At 36.1% G+C, this 21,492-nt stretch overlaps 1 protein-coding gene across 2 annotated transcripts in view; it reads left to right on the top strand.

Annotated features, from left to right (window-relative positions):
* FCHSD2 (FCH and double SH3 domains 2) overlaps positions 1-21,492 on the top strand; it is a 242,298-nt gene that overhangs the window by 169,710 nt on the left and 51,096 nt on the right. For both annotated transcript variants that reach the window (XM_018059383.1, XM_018059382.1), the window contains exons 9-10: positions 1,142-1,264; positions 13,732-13,827. In XM_018059383.1, coding sequence (XP_017914872.1) covers positions 1,142-1,264; positions 13,732-13,827 — 219 coding nt within the window. The remainder of the gene's footprint in view (positions 1-1,141; positions 1,265-13,731; positions 13,828-21,492) is intronic.

Here is a 21,492-nt window from a genome sequence, read left to right on the forward strand (position 1 = left end):
CAATGCAGATGCCCTGGAATTAGATAGTAGTGATGATTGTACCACATTGTGAGTGTACTGAAAGTCAGTGAGTTGCACACTTTAAAATAGTTCAATGGTGACTTCAATGTGTGAATTTTCCCTGGTTTTAAGAAGATCTCTGTTGATTTGCAAGACTCCAGAACCTTTATTTTCATTATTATTGATATATTGATATATTTTCCCATCCTTGTTGCTAATATGTATATATTCCATTTGTTCTGCTTTTTTAACCTAAAATTGTTCAATGCATTGTTTACCGTCTACACGGTTTCCACGGTTTTTGTTTTGGTGGCTATGCATATTTTAGTCACTGTGTATATCATAACTTAATCATTTCTCAACTGTTTAGTGGTTTTCTCTTTTTTTTCAATTTTTAAGGAGTCCTGATCTAAATACTTAAATAAGAATGTTTAAATTTCTTTGTAGATATTGCATTGATGTTTCCTGCCCAAAACAGAATTTCTTTTTTTTAATTTTACTGTTTCTATTGTAGTTTTTCTCTGATTGCTGTATAGTAAGAATATATGACGGAGAAGGCAATGGCACCCCACTCCAGTACTCTTGCCTGGAAAATCCCAGGGATGGGGGAGCCTGGTGGGCTGCCGTCTATGGGGTCGCACAGAGTTGGACACGACTGAAGCGACTTAGCAACAGCAAGAATATATGAATTTAGAATCCTACCAATAATGGGTGAGGGAAAATGGAGGAAATTAATGTTTGTAGAATGTCCATTCTGTTCCAGGCACTGCGTATGGATCCTTTACATCGATTATTTCATTCAGCTCCCACACCTAATCTTATCAACGGACTAGAGATGTAGACATAGCTAGTAAGTGGATGAGCAAATATCAGAAACCAAGCATTCTGTCTCTCAAATTTTATACTGTCTCCACATCTTTACCAGTATTGGGCTCTACCTTTTTTGAGTTCCTACTTATTAGAAAAGTTCAATGTTTTCCCAAGTGATTGTTTAAGATTTATATTTATTCTTTACTTAGAAACCTACCTATATCTTTTATTTTATATTAATAGATTTTAAACTGAATTTAACATTTAAACAGCAAGCATTGTATGTCAGAGCTTTCTCATAGTTTTTTTGCTTTTGTTTACTCTTTTATAGGCTCTTGATGGAAATGTGTATGACCACCTTAAGGATTATTTAATCGCCTTCAGCCGGACTGAGCTAGAGACATGCCAAGCTGTGCAGAACACATTCCAGTTTTTATTAGAAACCTCCAGCAAGGCAAGTTACCTTCAGTGCAGTATGCGATATATCCATTTAGAATCTAAAATGTCTTTAGATACAAACAAAATGAATGTACCAATGACATTAGAATGCTTTAAAGGACAAATTTTTTGAAAACAGTATTCCTTCTAACAAAGTTGAAAGGTGTTTCATTCTTCTTGATGAAGGTCAAAAAGGGAGGTGATGATGCAGGCTGACTCAGGACATCAGTCATTATTAGCATGTCTGTTGCTTTTGAAAAGAATGGTTTTAAGAACTTTATTTTCCACTTAATTTTGAATGCACTCAGTTCACATAAAACAACAGGGTCATGTGTCGGTGCGAAGAATAATAAAGGGACACAAAAAGGAAAATTAAAATTTTATAATTGATAAACAAACTAATGTTATAATATCTTGCTTTAAACAATTAACCTTGCCTTCTATATGCTGTCATTCTTTGATAGTTATCTTTTCATTCAAGTTTGCTAGCATGTCACACTGTTTACATAGAAAATAAATCAAATTGTTTTTCTTTAGGATCTGACAGATTAAAATATTTTGTAGTAGAGAAAGTATCCTTTGGAAGATAAATTGTTCCTATGGTTAATTAATCTTGTTTTCTTTCTGATAAATTAAGTGCACAGTAAATGTTTCCTGACTGAATGCATTTATTAAAATACATTCATTTTATGACTACCATTTTAAAAGATCCAGTTCAATTCTCTTTTTTGGCCAGCAGAGTGGGAACTGGCTAATACCTTAGAAAGTTGTTTGGAAAGGAATCAGGGTATCCATATTACAAACAGAGGCCAAAGACAGGAAAGAAAAGGGCACAGTCTATGTCCCTTTTCTTTTCCTGAATTGCCTCCGTGTGTATTTATTATTTTCAGTGAATCATAGCTCCAATTCTGTTTTTAGAAAAACATTTAAAATGCTAAGTTTATTTGGAAATACAAATATCACTAGTCTGGTGCTTTGAAATCCTGTCATATTTTTGTATTCTTATATTTTTACCCCTAGGATTCAGTAAAAGATGTAAAAGGATGAACATATAGAGAGGATAAATAGATGGGTAGATGGATAGTTATATGAAAGAAAATGTAGAAAAATGTTAATTAAAGAGTCTAGGTAGTGGTATGCAGGTGTTTCTGTACAGTTCTTTTTATTTTAATGTGTATACATTTGACATTTTCCATAAGAGAATGTTGGGGGTAGAAGTCTATAAAAATGTCTTGGTTTGTTCCTTTTATGAAGAAGTTGATTTTTAACTAGTAATCAGATTGTTTATATGTACTGGTCCATTCGGGTTTTCTGTATCTTTTTTAGTGTATTTTGGCAACTTCACTTCCCTAGATAAATTGTCTATTTCATTTATCAAATTTGAAGGCATAAATTTGCATATAAACTTGTTTGCCTCTGTAATTGTCTCCCTTTTTATTTCTAATATTATTTGTGCTTTCTCTCTTATTTTAGTCAGACTTGCCAATCTATTTTATTAATCTTTTCCAAAAGCCAACTCTTGTTCTACTTCTCAGTGTTACTGTTCCCTATCTCCTTGATTACTACCTTTATAGTCATTATTTCTTTCTACTTTATTACAGTTAATGCTTTTAGGCTTCTTTTTCTATTAGGTTCTCTATTTTCAGCCTTTTCAAATAAAACCACTTGAGCCTAAAAAATTTCTCTTTCTACTGTAATTGTATTCTGTGATAGGTACGTAGGGCATTTTAAAATCGCTTCTGCCATTTCCCTCCCCTCATTAACCCATGAATTATTTAGAAGTTTTTCCAGTTTCCATTTAATGGAGGGAGCACATAGTGGGTGACATTTTTCATTTCTAATTTTATCAGAGAGATTGTCCCCAGACAAAATTTTTTTGAAATATTTCTCCAAGAATGTTTGAGTACACTGCCAACTAAAGGCATTTAGTCTTTAAAATGTGCTACTATTTTATATAGCAGTTCACAGTTTTCTAGTTTTTAATACATCCTCTGAGGTTGGTATTATCTTGCTCATTCTGTAGAAAGAAAAACAGACCCAGGAAGTTTATGTGATTTGCCTGAGGTCACAAACACACACATAGTGTTTTCCATGCTCTACTAATATCTATATTATCTCTTTAGCTTGTATTGTTTTCATAGAAAATGAATTTAAAATGTATAAACTGATTTGGACACAGAAAGAGATAAGCTTTTATTTTCCTCTGCATTCATTCATATGGGTATCTTACTCCCCAGGGATGAGGAAGAAATAAGATGCTCTTATGTTTAGATTGAAAGTGGTAGTAATAAAAATTTAATAAGAATGATGTAACTAGGAGATGTGCCCTTTTATTCCTACTACCAGAAGAGCTCACACCCAGAAGTTTTATGCTGTGTGCTTTTCTGTTAACAAAGAGCTTGTTCTGCTACTTTTGTTATCCTGCTAAAAGCAACCTAGTGATCTGATATCCAGAAGTTTAAAATTTTTTTATTTTTATTCTACATCATTACTAGCTTGTCTTTGGGGGAAGTTCATTTTCCACATTTCTAAATTGTAACTGTACATGTATTTTGGGGATAATCCATAGACACATTGTAAATTGTATAATGCCCACTATACCTTTCATTCCCTAAAGGGAAACAGCTGGCCCTAGGAACTTCTGTTTAATTTTAATTATTTATGAAAGCTTGCTTTTCTTCTTAATATTTTATGAAATGCTTTGTGCATGTAACTGAAGCAGATATTGTCAGAGAGATTTTCTCTAGTATAGTAATTCTAAAGGTGGTTCTACTGGCCTTACAATTTGTTTATGTATGCTTGCTTTCTGTCTGTATAAGGAAATTCCTACCAATTAATAATGTAGCTCTTTTAACAATTCAAAAATAGCAGGGTTATTCTACATTTCTTCAGAAATTAAATTGTCTAGTATTGTCACTCTTAATACCTTAAAGATACGCCAAAAAAGTAAACTTAATAAAATAAAGGGGAAAATCACATGGTCATCTCAAAAACACAGGAAAAGCATATGACAAAATTCAGCATTCTCTTATGATAAAAATGCTCAGCAAATTAGGAATAGGAGGGAACTTCCTGAACATGGTAAAAGACATTTTTTTAAAAACCTACATCATATATCATACTCAGTGTTGAAAGACTGAAAGCTTTCCCTATCTAAGATAGGATCAGACAAGGATGCCCACTTTCACCACTACTATTCACTACTATTCACCATTGTGGTGAATGGGCCTCCTGTGTGGCTCAGCTGGTAAAGAATCCGCCTGCAATGTGGGAGACCTGGATTCAGTCCCTGGGTTGGGATGATCCCCTGGGGAAGGGCGAGGCTACCCACTCCAGTATTCTGGCCTGGAGAATTCCATGGACGGTATAGTCCATGGGTTGCAAAGAGTCGGACAGGACTAAGCGACTTTCACTCATTCACCATTGTACTGAACGTCGTGATCTGAGCAGTTAGGCAGGAAACAGAAATAGGAGGCACCAAAATGGAAAGAAAGAAGTAAAAGTATATACTTGTACATGACATGATTGTATATAAAAACCCTGTAGAATCCACAAAAGTCCTGGAGCTAGTAAATGAACTCAGCAAAAGTTGCAAATGCAAAATCAAAACACAAAAATCTGTTATGTTTCTATACTTCATCAGTGAATTAACTGAAAGAAAATTATGAAAATAATTCCAGTTACAATAGTATTTGAAGAGTAAATACCGAGAAATAAATTTAACCAAAACACAAAAGACTTGTACATTGAAAAACTATAAAACATTGCTGAAATTAACATTGCTGAAATTAAAGAAGACCCAAATAAATGGAAATAATAAATGTTTATGGATTAGAAGATTTCATATCTCTAATATTTCAGTATTTCCCAAAGCAATTTATAGATTCAGTGCTGCTGCTGCTGCTAAGTCACTTCAGTTGTGTCCAACTCTTTGCGACCCCATGGACTGCAGCCTACCAGGCTCCTCCATCCATGGGATTTTCCAGGCAAGAGTACTGGAGTGGGTTGCCATTGCCTTCTCCGAGATTCAGTACATTCCTATCAAAATTCCAATGGCCTTTTTTGCAGAAATGGAACAGCCAGTCCTCAAATTCATATGGAACTACAAGGAATCCTGAAATATTGAAAAGGAAAAACAAAATTGAAGGACTCACACATCCCGGTTTTAAAACTTACTACAAAGCTATGATAATTAAGAGTGTGGTGCTAGCATAAGGCTAGACATGTAAGAATTCAGAGTCCAGAAATAAGCTCAAACATTTGTGGCCAATTGATTTCAACAAGGTTGTCAAGGCCATTCGATAGAGAAAGAATAGTCTCTTCAACAAGAGGCGATAAAACAATAGGATAACCACATGCAAAAGAATAAAGGTAAACCCCTTCCTCACTCCATATATAAAAATTAACTCAAAATGGGCCAACAACCTAAAACTGTAAAATTATAGAAGAAAATACAGAAGTAAATCTTTGTGACCTTGGGTTTGCCAGTTTTTTCTTAGAGTTAACATGAACGCACAGCAGCAAAAGACGATAGATAACTGAACTGGTGGGCTGCAGTCCATGAGGTTGCTAAGAGTCAGACACGACTGAGCGACTTCGTTTCACTTTTCACTTTCATGCATTGGAGAAGGAAATCACAACCCAGTCCAGTGTTCTTGCCTGGAGAATCCCAGGGACGGGGGAGCCTAGTGGGCTGCTGTCTATGGGATCGCATAGAGTCAGGACTGAAGTCACGACTGAAGTAACTTAGCAGCAGCGGCATCAAATTATAAGTTTTTGTGCATCAAAGAACATTGTGGAAAATGTGAAAAAGCCCAAAGAATGGGAGAAATATTTATAAATCATGTGCCTGATAGGAATTTAATATTCAAAATATATAAATAACTTTTACAACTCAACACATAAAAGACAAATGACCCAATTTAAAAATGGGCAAAGGACTTGAATAGACATTTTTCCACGGAAAATGTACACATGAAAAGATCCTAAGCACCATTAGTTATTGGAGAAATGTAAATGAAAACCACAATGAAATACCACTTCCTACCTAGTAGGATAGCTTTAATAATTAAAACAACACGCATATAATAGCAAGTATTGGCAGGGATGTGGTAAAATTATAACTCTCGTACGTTGTAGGAATGTAAAATGGTGTAGCCACTGTGGAAAGCAGTTCAGTAATTCCTCAAAAAGTGAGACAGAGTTACCATATGACACTTCCACTTTTTTGAAAACAAGTGTTTTCAAAAAAATTGAAACAAAAAATTGAACAAAAAAATTGTACAGAAATGCTCACAGCAGTGTTATTCATAGTGAAGTCACTCAGTCGTGTTTGACTCTTAGCAACCCCATGGACTGTACCCTACCAGGCTCCTCTGTCCATGGGATTTTCTAGGCAAGAATACTGGAGTGGGTTGCCATTTCCTTCTCCAGGAGATAATAGCCAATAATTGTAAACACCCTAAATGTCAATCACCTGGTGATTAGATAAATACAGTTTATCCACACTATGGAATATTATTTGTTCATAAAAAGGAATGAACTACTGATATATCATACAACACATGTCCCACAGAATAAAAAAAATACAAATAGCTATTACCATATAAAAAAGATGCTTTTATGGGCTAAGTTGTATCCCCTAAAATTCATATGTGGAAGTCCTAACCTCTGGTACCTCAGAATGTAACTGTTCTTGGATATCAGGCCTTTAAAGAGGTTAAGGTAAAATGAGGTCATACAGATGAGCTCTAATCCAGTATGACTGGTGTTCATAAAAGGTTAGAGTGTGAATAGGCACAAAGGAAAATCCACGTAAGACACCAGGAAAAGACGATCATCTGCAAGCCAAGGAAAGAGGCCCTCAGAAGAAACCAGCCCTTCCAGCACCTTGATCCTGGACTTCCAGCCTCCAGAACTGTGGGGAAACAGAATTACCTTGTTTAAGCCACCTCCTCTATGATCCTTTGTCATGGAAGCCCTAGGAAACTAGTACAGATGCCTAAACTAACTATTAATCAAATAACCTGGAAATTAAAATCACTATGAGATTCTATTTCACACTTATGAGATGGACAAAAACTGACAAGAATGATTGTTGATGAGAATATGGATTAACAGAAGCTTATATACTGCCCTGAGGGGTACAGATTGATATATCCAATTTCAACACATTTGGCATTATCTAGTCAATTTAAAGACGCACTTAGCTTATGACTCAGTAGTTCTACTTCTTCGAATATAACATAGAGAAACTGTGGCCCCAGAGTGGGTACCAGAAGACTTTGAGATATTGTTCATAGCAACTTCCTTTGTCAGATTAGAAAAAGCTAGAAATAACTGTCCACCACCAGTAACATGAATAATGGAATACCAAATAGCAATAAAAATGAAAGCTCTGTAGGCACATGCATTAATATGGATGAGAGTCACAAATGTGATGTTGAGCAAAAAGCAGATTGCAAAACAAGGACCTACTGTATAGCACAGGGAACTGTACTCAGTATAGTAACCTATAATGGAAAAGAATCTGAAAAAGAATGTGTATGTGTATGTATAGCTAAATCACTTTGCTTTAACACTGGGAACTAACACAACATTGTAAATTAACAATACTTCAATTTTTAGAAAAGCAACTTGCAAAGAATATACACACATTTATACAGCATTCAGAAATATCTAAGAAAACAGTATCATTTTGACATACATCATATGTAATAACACTGTTAAAAGGAAAGGGAAAAAGAGCAGCACAGTAAAATTTGGTAGAGTGGTTATATCTAGAGGAGCATGCATTCACAGAGGGGCAGATAGTCCCCCAAAGGAGTAAAAAGTGCTTCTGGATGTTGAGGGGTTGTTTGCCAAAAGAATCTTATGTGTTACAATGGGCCACAGTGCATAAATATGTAACATATACTTGTAATATTAAAATGTAATCAAAGAGGGCAACTAGGGGGAAAATGTCTTGAAAGGGTCCTTGGATTGGGGAATGGGAGAGATTCCCCAACTTAAAAAAAAAAATTCAAAAAAAGAAAGGTTGAACACGCCTTAGGAAGTAAGGTGAGAATGTAATAAGGAGAGGATGTATAGATTTCTACGGTAATGGTAATGTTTTATTTAATCTCAATGGTGGATACAGAGGTGGTCTTTAACAGCTGTTTATTGAATACTGCTTTAGACGGAAGTCATTGTGCTAGTTGCTGAAGGTTACATCAGTAACGAGATTGAAGGCCTGATCTCAGTTGTCACAAGGAGTAACTGAAGGAAGCAGAAAGGGAAAGATTACAAAGGGAATGAAGAAACCTTTGGAAGTGAGGGATATGTCCATTATCTTGATTGTGGTGATTTTTACAGATATATAGGAAAGTTAAAATTTATCAAAGTATACACTTTAAATATGTACAGGTTATTATATGTATGTCAGTTATACTTCAGTAATACCTTTACAGAGGAAAAATAGGGCATATATCCTAGAAAAAATGAAAATTTATTTTCACACAGAAGCTTACACACAAATGTTCAGAGTAGCTTTTGATCATAATAGTTGAAAACTGGAAACTCCTTAAATGACCTTTAGTGAGTGAAGGACCAAAATAAATGGTGGTGTTTCCATACTATGAAGTACTACTCAGCAATAAAAAGGAGTGACTGTTGTTACATGCAACAGATTGGATGAACTTCAAGGAAATTATGCTGAATGAAAATAGACTTCCCTAGTGGTCCAGTGGTTAAGACTCCATACTTCCGCTGCAAGGGGCGTGGGTTTGATCCCTGATTGAAGAACTAAGATCCCTCATGTTACTCCATGCAGCCAAAAACATACCAAAAGGTATATGGTACATGATTCCATTATGTAACATCTGTGGAATAGCGTATTTATAGAAATAGAGAACAGATAAGCAGTTGCCAGGAATTAGGGACGAGGAGAGTAGAGGGAAGGGACTTCCCAGGTAGTTCAGTGGTAAAGAATCTGCCTGCCAGTTCAGGAGATGCAAGTTCAATCCCTGGATTAGGAAGATCCCCTGGAGAAGGAAATGACAACCCACTCCAGTATTCTTGCCTGGGAAATCCCATAGACAGAGGAGCCTGGGAGGCTACAGTCCATGAGGTGGCAAAAAAAGTCAGATGCAACTTAGTCACTAAACAAACAAAGTAGAGGGAAGTATTATGGAATAGCACAAGGGAGTCATGTGGCAGTGGTTCAGTTAAATATCTTGATTGGGATAGTGGTTTCATGAAGTTATACACGTGATAAAATTGTATAAACCTTTACACACACATATCCCAAAATGAGTGCATATATTAATATAACTGGTGACATCTAAATAAGCATTATGCTTTGTACCAGTGTCAATTTCCTCATTTTCACATTTACTGTATTTATGCAAGATGCTGACATTGGGAGGTGCACAGGATCTCTTTGCAACTTCCTTTCAAAATTAATTGTTTGAGAGAGAAGACCAGTTACTAACCCAGTGCCTCTATTGTACAGGTCTTGTTTTCCATGTAATTCTCCTACTCACTTTAAAAAAACAAAACAGTGCTTCTTGGGAAAATAGCACTGATTCTAGATCTGGGACATAAAATATTTAAGGTAAACATTAAATAATTAGTCATAATGGAAAGCAGCTGCTGCTGCTGCGTCACTTCAGTCGTGTCTGACTCTGTGCGACCCCATAGGCAGCAGCCCACCAGGCTCCCCCGTCCCTGGGATTCTCCAGGCAAGAACACTGGAGTGGGTTGCCATTTCCTTCTCCAGTATGGAAAGCAGGGAGACTATCAAAAACTACTAGGTCATCCCCAGGGACTCAAGATGTGATCTTGCTAGCCAAAGATGGGATTATTTTAGCATTGATAATGATAGCAGTAGATTGAAATAATCGCAGTTTTAAATCCATGACTTTATAATAATTTATTAAAGCTACAATTGATCATTCTTTTGAGGTTACTAGGGAAACAGACCAATTTGAAAACTAGATAATAAAGGGAAGAGCCAAGTGTTTATCCTGCTTTATACAAAATCAGCCTCAAGGTAACTAAATAAATGAATTTGAAAGTTTCTCTTATAAAAGTTCAGTTCAGTTCAGTCGCTCAGTCGTGTCCAACTCTTTGCGACCCCATGAATCACAGCACGCCAGGCCTCCCTGTCCATCACCATCTCCCGGAGTTCACTCAGACTCATGTCCATCGAGTCCGTGATGCCATCCAGCCATCCCATCCTTGGTCGTCCCCTTCTCCTACTGCCTCCAGCCCCTCCCAGCATCAGAGTCTTTTCCAATGAGTCAACTCTTCGCATGAGGTGGCCAAAGTACTGGAGTTTCAGCTTCAGCATCATTCCCTCCAAAGAAATCCCAGGGTTGATCTCCTTCAGAATGGACTGGTTGGATCTCCTTGCAGTCCAAAGGACTCTCAAGAGTCTTCTCCAACACCACAGTTCAAAAGCATCAATTCTTCGGCACTCAGCTTTCTTCACAGTCCAACTCTCACATCCATACATGACCACAGGAAAAACCATAGCCTTGACTAGACAGACCTTAGTTGGCAAAGTAATGTCCCTGCTTTTGAATATGCTATCTAGGTTGGTCATAACTTTTCTTCCAAGGAGTAAGCATCTTTTAATTTCATGGCTGCATTCTAGCTAAATGAAAAATGATGAAATTCCTTGATAAAGTGATAGAAAAATATAGAAAACTCTCTAGTTCTTGCAGCCCCTAATATGTCTAGGCATTTATCATCGTAGATCTCTTCTATTAGTTTCCTAGTGTTACTATACAAATTATCACAAATGGGAAGACTTAAAATGACTGATATTTATTCCCTCTCAGTTCTGGAAGCCAGAAGTCAGAAATGAAAGTGTCAGCAAGGCTGCACTCCCACCAAAGGCTTTAAAGGATAATCGGTTTCTTGCCTCTTTCAGTTTCTGATAGCTTCAGACTTTTGTTTGTCTGTGGTCACATCACTCCAATATCTGCCTCTTGTCTCACTGGCTCCTCTTCTGTCTGTTTCCTTCTGTTTGTCTTTTATAATAACATCACTTATCATTACTTTCAGAGCCCAACCACAGAATCCAGAATATTTCCTAATCTCAAAATTCTTAATAATTATATCTGCAATGGGCCTTTTTCCAAATGAGGTAGCATTCACAAGTTCAGTGCGAACGACAGGGATCTCTCTTTTGGAGAGCCACCATTCGTTCAGCCCACTACAGCTGTTAATAGCAAAAAGAGGCAAGTCAGAGGCAAGCCTCCTTACAGAAGTAAACACCACCTTGCCAAAAAATGAAACAATAAACGTGAATGCAGTGAAACATCAACTTACAGGACACACAAGAAATAGAACACTACAAGGATGGAGAGAACAAAATTCAGACTTTGGGAAGCTACAGAACAAAAACTCAGTTTCTTCAGCAGGTAAATTGCAAGTGAGGTGGGTGAGAGAGATGGAGGAAGAAACATATGTGATTTTTTGGGGGGGGCCACACCATGTGCCATGTGAAATCTCAGTTCCCTGATCAGGGATCAAACCTGCAGCCTCTGCACTGGAAGCGTAGATTCTTAACCACTGTACTGCCAGGGAAATCCCAAGAAATCTATATATGAAAAGAAACCTAAGCAACATCATCCATATGCTCTGTAGGAACCATATTGTGACCCTAATGTGAAAAACATGGACAAAATATTAAAGTTACTGTTTTATAATGTTTATTGTACATTTTAATATATGTTTTCTGAAGTCTGTCTTTTAGACATTGCACTGAAATATTTATAGGTGACATAATATGTCTAAGACTTCCTTCAGTTTAATAGAAGGTGGAAGGGGTAGTTCGGTTTTAGAGGAAACAAAAATCGATGTGTTTTAGAAGTTGGTTGATGGTACGTGGAGACACATTATACTGTTTTCTCTTTAAAATATTCCATACCAAAAAGTTAAAATTTTTTAAAAGATTAATACCTCCCTCTGGAAAGAAAGGAAGGAAGGAAGTTGGGTTTGTTGTGCTTCAGGGTTTAGGTTTAGCAACCAGAAGGATGATCTTCTTAGCTTTTTCTGCATGGTGGCTAGTGAGGCTGTGTCTCAGGACTGTATCAGGAGCTTTCTCAGTTATTCTAGCTTGAAGCTGGAATCCAGGAAAAGAAAAAACACATTTCCCTATAAGAATATGTTTATTCAGCCAGCCTTCCCTGACCACATATTTCCAATCACTCCTCCCTCTCCCCCACCCCAGAGTCTGGATTAAACAGCACTTGCAGTCTCCTAGTGCCTTCTATGTACTTTGTTAGTGTGTTTTAATTGTGTAATCTGTTTAATTGTCCAAGTTTCTAGATTATAAATTCCTTGAAGATACTAACTTTATTTGTTCATATTTATTCCTCTGTGTATAACCCCTTCTCTGCTGCATTTAATATTAGGCCTGGTAAACTCTCTCAGTAAATGGTTGTTGAAGGCAGGGGAGGGAAACAATAGAGAATTGGCATGTACTGGTAAGTAAAATGCAAAATATACCTCCTACTTTCTCCATCTCCTGAATGAATTCTTTTCCCAGGTCTACTAAAGTATAGCCAAAGACTGCTGTAAACTTTTATTTCCTCCTTCTGCCCATCTTTTCGCAGAGGTTTAATGAGCTTTAGCAGATGAAAGGCAAGTCAAGGGTAAGCAGTGTAGCACACTAGAAACTGGATTTCTGTGCAGTCAAATGTTGCTGGTTTCCACTCTCCCAGGGAATATAACAGTGAATTTTTTTTAGAGGGCTCTCTTCAGTGCTATTTGTTTTGCTAGTATCTGTGTATCAGAATTTTTCTTCTCTATAAAGCCTTTCTAGTCTGTTCTTCTTGGTATGCTTTAAGATGGTAATTGGAATATAACTTCCTTAGAAATGTGGCAAGAAATACTAGAAAAATACTATTTTGTGCTGTGTATAAAGTTATGTGGCAGTTTCCTAGGAGATGGCAGGAAACTTTAAAGAGGCCTACAAAACTTCAGAACTGGTTTAGAAAAAACTGATGTGCTTCCCTGTTTGCAGCTACCTATCCCCATTCAAAAGAATAGCCATCTTTCTGCAGTCTTAAAATGGTACATATTGTCGAGTCCCCAAATCTGGGCTAGTTTCTAACCTAGTACTTTCCATATTTAGATTCTTGAGAAAATGGGGCACAAGGATAACAACTATTATCCAAAATGAAAGGGCTCCACACTTCCCTGGTGGCTGGGGCTCCACACTTCCATTGCAGGAGGCCCAGTTTCAATCCCTAGTCAGGGAACTGGATCCCAGATGCTCAACTAAGACCTGATGCAGCCAAATAAATACATAAAAATTTTAAAAAATAAATGAAATGAAAAAAATTGTAATAATCATTTCTTTTTGACCATGTAGTACTGGATGATTTCTCATTTTTTGAAAACTACAGAAAAAACCCTAAACTTTTAAAATGCAATTATTGAACATTGTAACCTTGTTAAAGACTTAAAGATATTTTATTTTCTCTTTAGGTGGTACGAGACTATAATCTTCAGCTGTTTTTACAAGAGAATGCTGTGTTTCACAAACCCCAGCCCTTCCAGTTCCAGCCTTGTGACAGTGATACTGTAAGGGAATTCCAGATTTTCATTTTATTTATTTTTAAGCTGTTTGTGCTTCAATAACTGTTCTCTTTGGAATAGACAGACAAAAAAGACTGAGTATATCTCAATTTTATAACAAAACTATAAGGATGCCGAGAAACTGTGACATTCCTTTCTAAAATATGACTAACACACCCAACATCTTTATGCTAACAACTTTCTACTTAGTAGGGTTAAATTATAAAACAAGTTACTGGAAATCTGAAAGCTGAACTGAGGGAAGAAGAGAAAAATATTCAAGAAATTTTTTTCAATTCAGATGTAAATTTATACTTTCTATTTATTAAATTCTTCACATATATACCCTTCCGAAGAAACCAGTGGTTTTTTAACCAGAATAGAATTAATAAATAGAATAATGAATATGTGTATACAAATATTTTACTGGGTTTATTAAAAATTTTAGGCCCTTTATAATTCCTTTCAGATTTCTTAGACTGTGGAAGTATTAACACAAATGCCAAACTGGCAACATATAAAAAGCAAACATTAATCATATACTTTTATCCTTGAGTTTTTCTCTATGAAAAATGATAGCCATTTTTGAATTTTACAAAAAAGAACCAGAATACTAATTTAATAACATTTTTAAAAGGTATTTCATTTCTATAAGGTAAGAAAGCACATATCTAGCACACTCTCTCAATGCAGGTAAGCCAAGAGGGAAGTCAAGTTATACTGGTAAAGTCTGTGGTAAACTTAAACTCAAGACCAGGGGAGTTTATGATAGCAGAGTTTAACGGTATCAGTTTAATAGAAACCTTTGCTGGAGGTATCTTCATTACTTTTCCTACTAAATTTAAAGTAGCCCTGTTCGTGGCTATATAAAGAAATGTAGGAAATCAGGATTTCCCTCTAGGTTATTAACCTTTTCCCTTAGTAGTGCCTTTTTTTAATCTATCAGCTTTTGCTTAACGACTTGGAGACACTGTCCTGAGGATACAGGGTATGGACAGGTTTGCCAAGCTCGACTTAAAATTGTGACCTATTTGAGATTATTTCATCTTTTCCCAGTTTCCTCAGGAAAATGAGGCTGATAGGGACTGATCTCACTCATCTGAAGCCCCATGACAACCCTAAATCCTTCTTTGTTTCTAAACGCTGTGCTAAATGTTCTTAGCTCTGTGTCCCTGTTTGCCTTACAATTCTAACTCTATGCTGTTTTCTGTCCTTGTGCAATCTGTACTGGGCAGAGTTTAAAAGCTGCCCAGCTGGTGGATATTGAGTTCTCCCCTGTCAGTGCTCTGAGAATGACCATAGCTGAGGTATTTGGGGGTATGGGTCAGGGGTGGGAGGGATGGGGTACGTGGGTTTGCATGTTTAAAGAAGGGTGGGACCTGGTATTGGGATGAAAGTTATAAATATATGTGTAAAGGGCTACTGAATGCATAAGCTGGGGCTTTTCCTTTTCCTTTATATATTAGGGATTTCTTTTCCTATTTATAGTGAAAAAATTGAGCTTCTCATTTGTCATCTTGTCTGAAGCATCTTAGTTTTCCTCAATAGGAGTGCTGGAAAGAACCTTAGAACTAATCTTGCCTTTATTAAAGAGGAAACTGAAGCCTAAAAAGGAAAAGAGAGTTGTCCAGAGTCATACAGTGAATTAATGGCACATTGACATCCTAATTGCGGTTTAATGTTCTTTCTAAATGCTACTGTGTTTTCAGGGAAAAAATGTTCAGCACTTGGGGAGCAATTAATCTCTTCATAATGGAAAACAATAAATGCTCACACATTTATAAAAATCATCCCAGATTGTTTCAACTGTTGAAAGTTTTAGAATAATCATTTTGAAAATGTTTTTACCTGTAAAATTTGTTGTATATACTTTTTGTTTTGTTTTAGATTTAAGTATTCATATTGCCCACAAAAAATAAAATCCCAAGTAATTGTTTTTACCCAGTATAGACTAGTACTGTTATTTTATATGAGAACAGAACCATTGTTTACTTGCTTTTCTGGTTTCCTCTTGGAGTTGGTAGTGCTAAGCCTGTCACAGAGTGGAGAGCACCAGTCAGTGCCCCATTAACTTACTTCTCCTGCTGGTTAAATGTAGGGCATGTAGGAAGGACTAATTGCCACTATCTTCTGTTTTATTTCTGAAATTGCTATTGTTCCTGTCCTCTTCTGGAGCACATTTCAATGCAACAGATATTAAGTTCCTACTGTACCTATCTGAATGTCAGTCATTCAGACAGATGCTGAGGATAGCTACTACATGTGAAGAGCCCAAACTCAAGAAGCTCACTGACATGTACACAAATAAGTAAAATATAATCAGGCAAGTGCTGTACCTGACAAAATGCTCTTGGTGTCCGTTGATGAGTACAATTAATGCATCCTAATGTGGTATAATTTTTTTTACAAATTTATAGAGACATTTATATATCATATAATTCACCCATTTCAAGTGTATTATTCACTGGTTTTTAGTAAATTTACCAAATTGTGCAACCAGCATCACAAATAAGTTTTAGAACATTTTCATGACCCTGGTAAGATCCCTCATGTCCATTTACTGTTAATCCATATTCCCATCCCCTGTGCAGGCAATCTCTATAATCTGTTTTCTTTCTTGATAGGTTTACCTTCTCTAGACATTTCATATAAACTGAACCATACAATATGTGGTCTCTTATGTCTTGCTTCTTTCACTTAGCAAGTTTTTGAGGTTCATCTTTGTCTTAGAATGTATTGATAGTTTGTTCCCTTTTATTGAATAGTATTCCGCATACTACATATTGTTTATCTGTTAATCAGTGATAGAAATTTAGGTTGTTACCCACTTTTGGCTATCATCAGTAATGCTAATATTAATATTTGTGTACAAGTTAATGTATGAATATGTTTTCATTACTCTTGAGTTGCTGAATCAATTGTATGGTAACTTACGTTTAACTTTTTAAGAAATTGCCAGACTTTTCCAAAGTGGCTACCATTTTGTGTTTCTGCCTACCATTGTATGGGTGTTTTGTTTCTCCATGTCTTCACTGCCATTTGTTATCATCTGTCTCTTTGCTTATAGTCATCCTAGAGGGTATAAAATAGAATCTCATTGCAGTTTTGATATACATTAACCTAATCACTAATGATATTGAATATCTTCTTATGACTTATTAGTGATTCATATATTTACTTTGATAAAATGTCTGTTCAGATCTTTAGTTTTTTTTTATCAGATTGTGTGTTTTAATATGGATTAGATCTTGAAGGTGAATTGAAATTTACTCCGCAGGACTAAAAAAAAAACATGCTGGGATGTGAAAATAACAATTTAAAATGATAAAAATAATAAGTGACATTCACTGAAGGTTTATTTCATGTTAGACATTTTTCTAATTGAATTCCTTGTATTCAAATAATCCTCCCAACAATCCTATATTTTAGGTGCTGTTTTTAATCTTCATAGTTTAGGAAACTATGTTTAAGAAATTTGCTCAAGATCACTCAGCTAATAAGTATTAGAGCCAGAAAAGCTTGAAAATGCATTACAGTATTTGAAATAGCAAGTAGGTTTGGTATGGTGAAGAAGTTGAACAACACTGTAAATGTAGGTTGCAACCAGATTTTGTGTTTGAGTTTTACATATGGTAACTATGGAATCTTTTCAAGTATGACAGCCATGTGATAATTGCAAACAAGTTCCCTCTGCAGGACAGTATTGTTCCTTTATTTTATTTTGGATTTTATAATTTATATTAGAAACTTTGAGTTCCTTATGGATTTAACACATTCATTTTTATTCACCCAATAGAAATTTATTACATAAAATTTTTATATGCCCTTGCCTTATATAGAGAAGAGTAAGAGTAGTCAATAAATATTTGATCTAGATTTAGATAAGATAAATTTAGGAAAGCCATAGGACTTTTAAAGTCATCATCATGATTAAATTTAACTTATTTTCTTCTGAAAAGTTTTTAATATAAACCATTTCAGAGTCCAATATTTTCCCTACAAAAGTAAAAAATGTACAGTTGAAAACAGTCACAGTATAACCACTGGGATTTAGTTAAGGGTTGAAAGTATTGCACTTCTTGTTTTTTATTGTTGTTATTATTGTTATTGAGTTATTTATTTTTTCTTAGGCTTAATCTTTTTTTATCTGCTAGTACATCAAAATTCCTTTTCATTTTATTTTAATATATGATTATTTTAAGTCATGTTTTAGAGTGATATACCAAAGGGAACTAGCCAAAATTATTTTCTAAAGTCACAATGATCTATTCTGTACAGCCATAGAATTAAATTAGGAATCTTAGTTTAACCTTGAGATGATTATAAGTGACAGTGATCAATGGCAAGTTCCATCTGATGTAGTAATTTAGTAGCTGCCTCATGGTTAATACTGAAAGATTTATATGTCTCTGTTTCCGTATAGAATTGCTGATTTCCAAGGTATCCCTTCTTTGTATCTCCTGGTATCAGATGGTACCTGAAAGGCAAAAATCTTTCTAGAAATAATAAAGTTCATCTTTCTTCACTGAAATGAAAGTTTTTAGTATAAGATTGTTCTAAGAAGGATATGGAAGGTACCCTAAAATTCCCCCCCACCAAAAGAAGGATAAATGTAAATTCTGTGAGAGAGATTTTACAAGTGCATTTATCAGAATCTCTATGTTTAGTCATTCAGCTGTCACATGGGTAATAACTTTGTGTTAGAGATTCATGCAGGTGTTGTACAATGAGAAATCATGGGCTTTGCAGTCAAATCCTAGCTATGCTATGTGCTGGCTGTATTTATTTTTATTTACATATTTATGTAACAGTAGAAACAGTGTCAGACTTTATTTTTATGGGCTCCAAAATCACTGCAGATGGTGATTGCAGCTATGAAATTAAAAGACACTTACTCCTTGGAAGAAAAGTTATGACCAACCTAGATAGCATATTCAAAAGCAGAGACATTACTTTGCCGACTAAGGTCCGTCTAGTCAAGGCTATGGTTTCTCCAGTGGTCATGTATGGATGTGAGAGTTGGACTGTGAAGAAGGCTGAGTGTCAAAGAATTGATGCTTTTGAACTGTGGTGTTGGAGAAGACTCTTGAGAGTCCCTTGGACTGCAAGGAGATCCAACCAGTCCATTCTGAAGGAGATTAGCCCTGGGATTTCTTTGGAAGGAATGATGCTAAAGCTGAAGCTCCAGTACTTTGGCCACCTCATGCGAAGAGTTGACTCATTGGAAAAGACTCTGATGCTGGGAGGGGTTGGGGGCAGGAGGAGAAGGGGATGACAGAGGATGAGATGGCTGGATGGCATCACCGACTCAATGGATGTGAGTTTGAGTGAACTCCGAGAATTGGTGATGGACAGGGAGGCCTGGTGTGCTGCAATTCATGAGGTCGCAAAGAGTCGGACACGACTGAGTGACTGAACTGAACTGAACCTCTATGATTCAGCTTCCTTATATGAAATGACTGTACTTTATTGAGTTTGAAAATTAGACTTGACTCAATGCCTGGCACATAGTAGAGAGAAAATAAATGTTGACAGCCTTTTTTCTCCTGTCCTCAAGACAAGCATGTTTCTTTTTCTTTTCTTTTTTTTTTTTTTTTTAGGTTGTGCCACAAATTACCATGGGAAATACTTAAATATAAAATATAGAAGACATTACCAAGATTATGAAATATGATAACACTTTGTAGTCATGGCCTCCAGTTTTCAACTCCCTTACTAAGTTGATCACTGGAAGTTCCTTGGGATTTTCTCTCCTGTTTTATTCTACAAAGGATAACTCACCAACCTCTCAGAAATTTTTAAGGCTAAAGGCAATATGTCTGGAATAAAAAGTAGCCACTAGCTAATAGTTACTGTCCATTCTTATTCCTCTTAAAAATACATGACTTGCTCTGCTTAGCACCTCTCTGCCCTGCATACATCTCAGTGTGTCTCCCTTCCATTATCAGAACTAGTGTTGTGTACACTTAGGGAGCATTTCCTCACATCATGTGACAAATGACAAAGTTAACCTGGGAAAGAATACAAGAAACATGCATGTCCACAAAACTTAGATAAGTATGATCTATACAAGCAGGCAATGATTCAGTGGTAAAAAAAAATCCACCTGCAACGCAACAGATACGGGTTCAACATCTGGGTTGGGAAGAGCCCCCAGAGTAGGAAATGGCAAATCACTCCAGTATTCTTGCCTGATAAATCCCATAGACAAAGGAGCCTGTCAGGCCACAGTTCATGGGGTTACAAAGAGTCAGACATGGCTGAAGCAGCTGCACACACGGCACACATACAAGCAGGAAAACCTTAAGGGAACATTTCCCTCAAACTTCCTGGTGGGGATGAGAGGACCCTTTCCTGTTTACCTTCTCTGAACTGCAAGTAATAAGGTCTTCACAGAAATGATGAAAAAAAAGAGCTAACAAAATATATGATCTTTTCCTATTATTTAAAATGCTACTTCTGACATTTAATTCCACCTTCTATAGATTAACAGTTAAATAAGACAACTGCTTGCTATAATTAGAATTTTGCATATTAAAGTTTCACTTAAGTGGGGCAATTTTTGCATCTGTTTAAAAATAAGATTTAGCAAAAATGTCCTTGTCTGGACTTCCCTGGTGGTCCATTGGCTAAGACTTAGTGCTCCCACTGCAAGGGACCTGGGTTCCATCCCTAGTAAGGGAACTAGACCCACCATGCCGCAACTAAAAGACCCCATGTGCCACAACTAAGACCCAACACAACCAAATAAATAAATATATTTCAAATGCCCTTGTCTATAAAAACATCTATATGTGATCAATATATCCTGCAGAACATTTACCTGTTATAAGTGGCTCTTTCTGTTGATGGGAATCTTATATTACATTTAGCATTGACTCATTAGCATGAACACATTGTGGTAGAGAATTTATGGAAAATACTCATGATGGATAGAAAGATACCATTGTCCTGTACATATACTGGCAATAATATCCAAATTGAAAGATTCTGATTGTAGACATGAGTGTCCCTTTCTAGAATCAGCAGTGTCTACTGTCAGATGTTCAGAGAGGACTATATTAAGTTCTTCAGCCTTAGGACAGAAAGGAAATTCAGAAAGGGAATTCCCTGGCAAACCAGTGGTTAGGACTCTTGCTTTTACTGCTGAGGGCCTACATTCAATCCCTGGTCAGGGAATTAAGATCCCGCAAGCCACAGGAGCAGCCACCCCCCAAAAAAATTTTTTTTGTAGTGTAGTTCTTTAAAGTTGTTTAATAACTACAAATTTTGAAAAGACTTTATTTTAATATTACTTTCTAAAAAGATGAGTGATTTTTTTTTTTTTTTTTGGTGATTTTTGAAAGTAACATTGCTAGGCTCTGAAAGCCTTCCTAAACTCTTGAAATGGTTTGACTTTTGTTTTTCTAAAAACAACATTAAGTTTAAAAAAATCTTTTTTTTTTTTTGCTACACTGTGCAGCTTACAGAATCTTAGTTTCCATCCAGAGATGGAACTTGTGTTCCTGCAGTGGAAGTGCGAAGTCCTAGCCACTGGACCACCAGCAAAGTCCCACATTTTCCAATATTCTTGACGTATTAGTTTAAGCCAAAAGATGTCTTCAGTTCAGTTCAGTCACTCAGTCGTGTCCGACTCTTTGCAACCCCATGAATTGCAACACGCCAGGCCTC

The sequence above is a fragment of the Capra hircus genome, chromosome 15 (genome assembly GCF_001704415.2).
Source record: "Capra hircus breed San Clemente chromosome 15, ASM170441v1, whole genome shotgun sequence".
Taxonomy (NCBI): Eukaryota; Metazoa; Chordata; class Mammalia; order Artiodactyla; family Bovidae; genus Capra; species Capra hircus.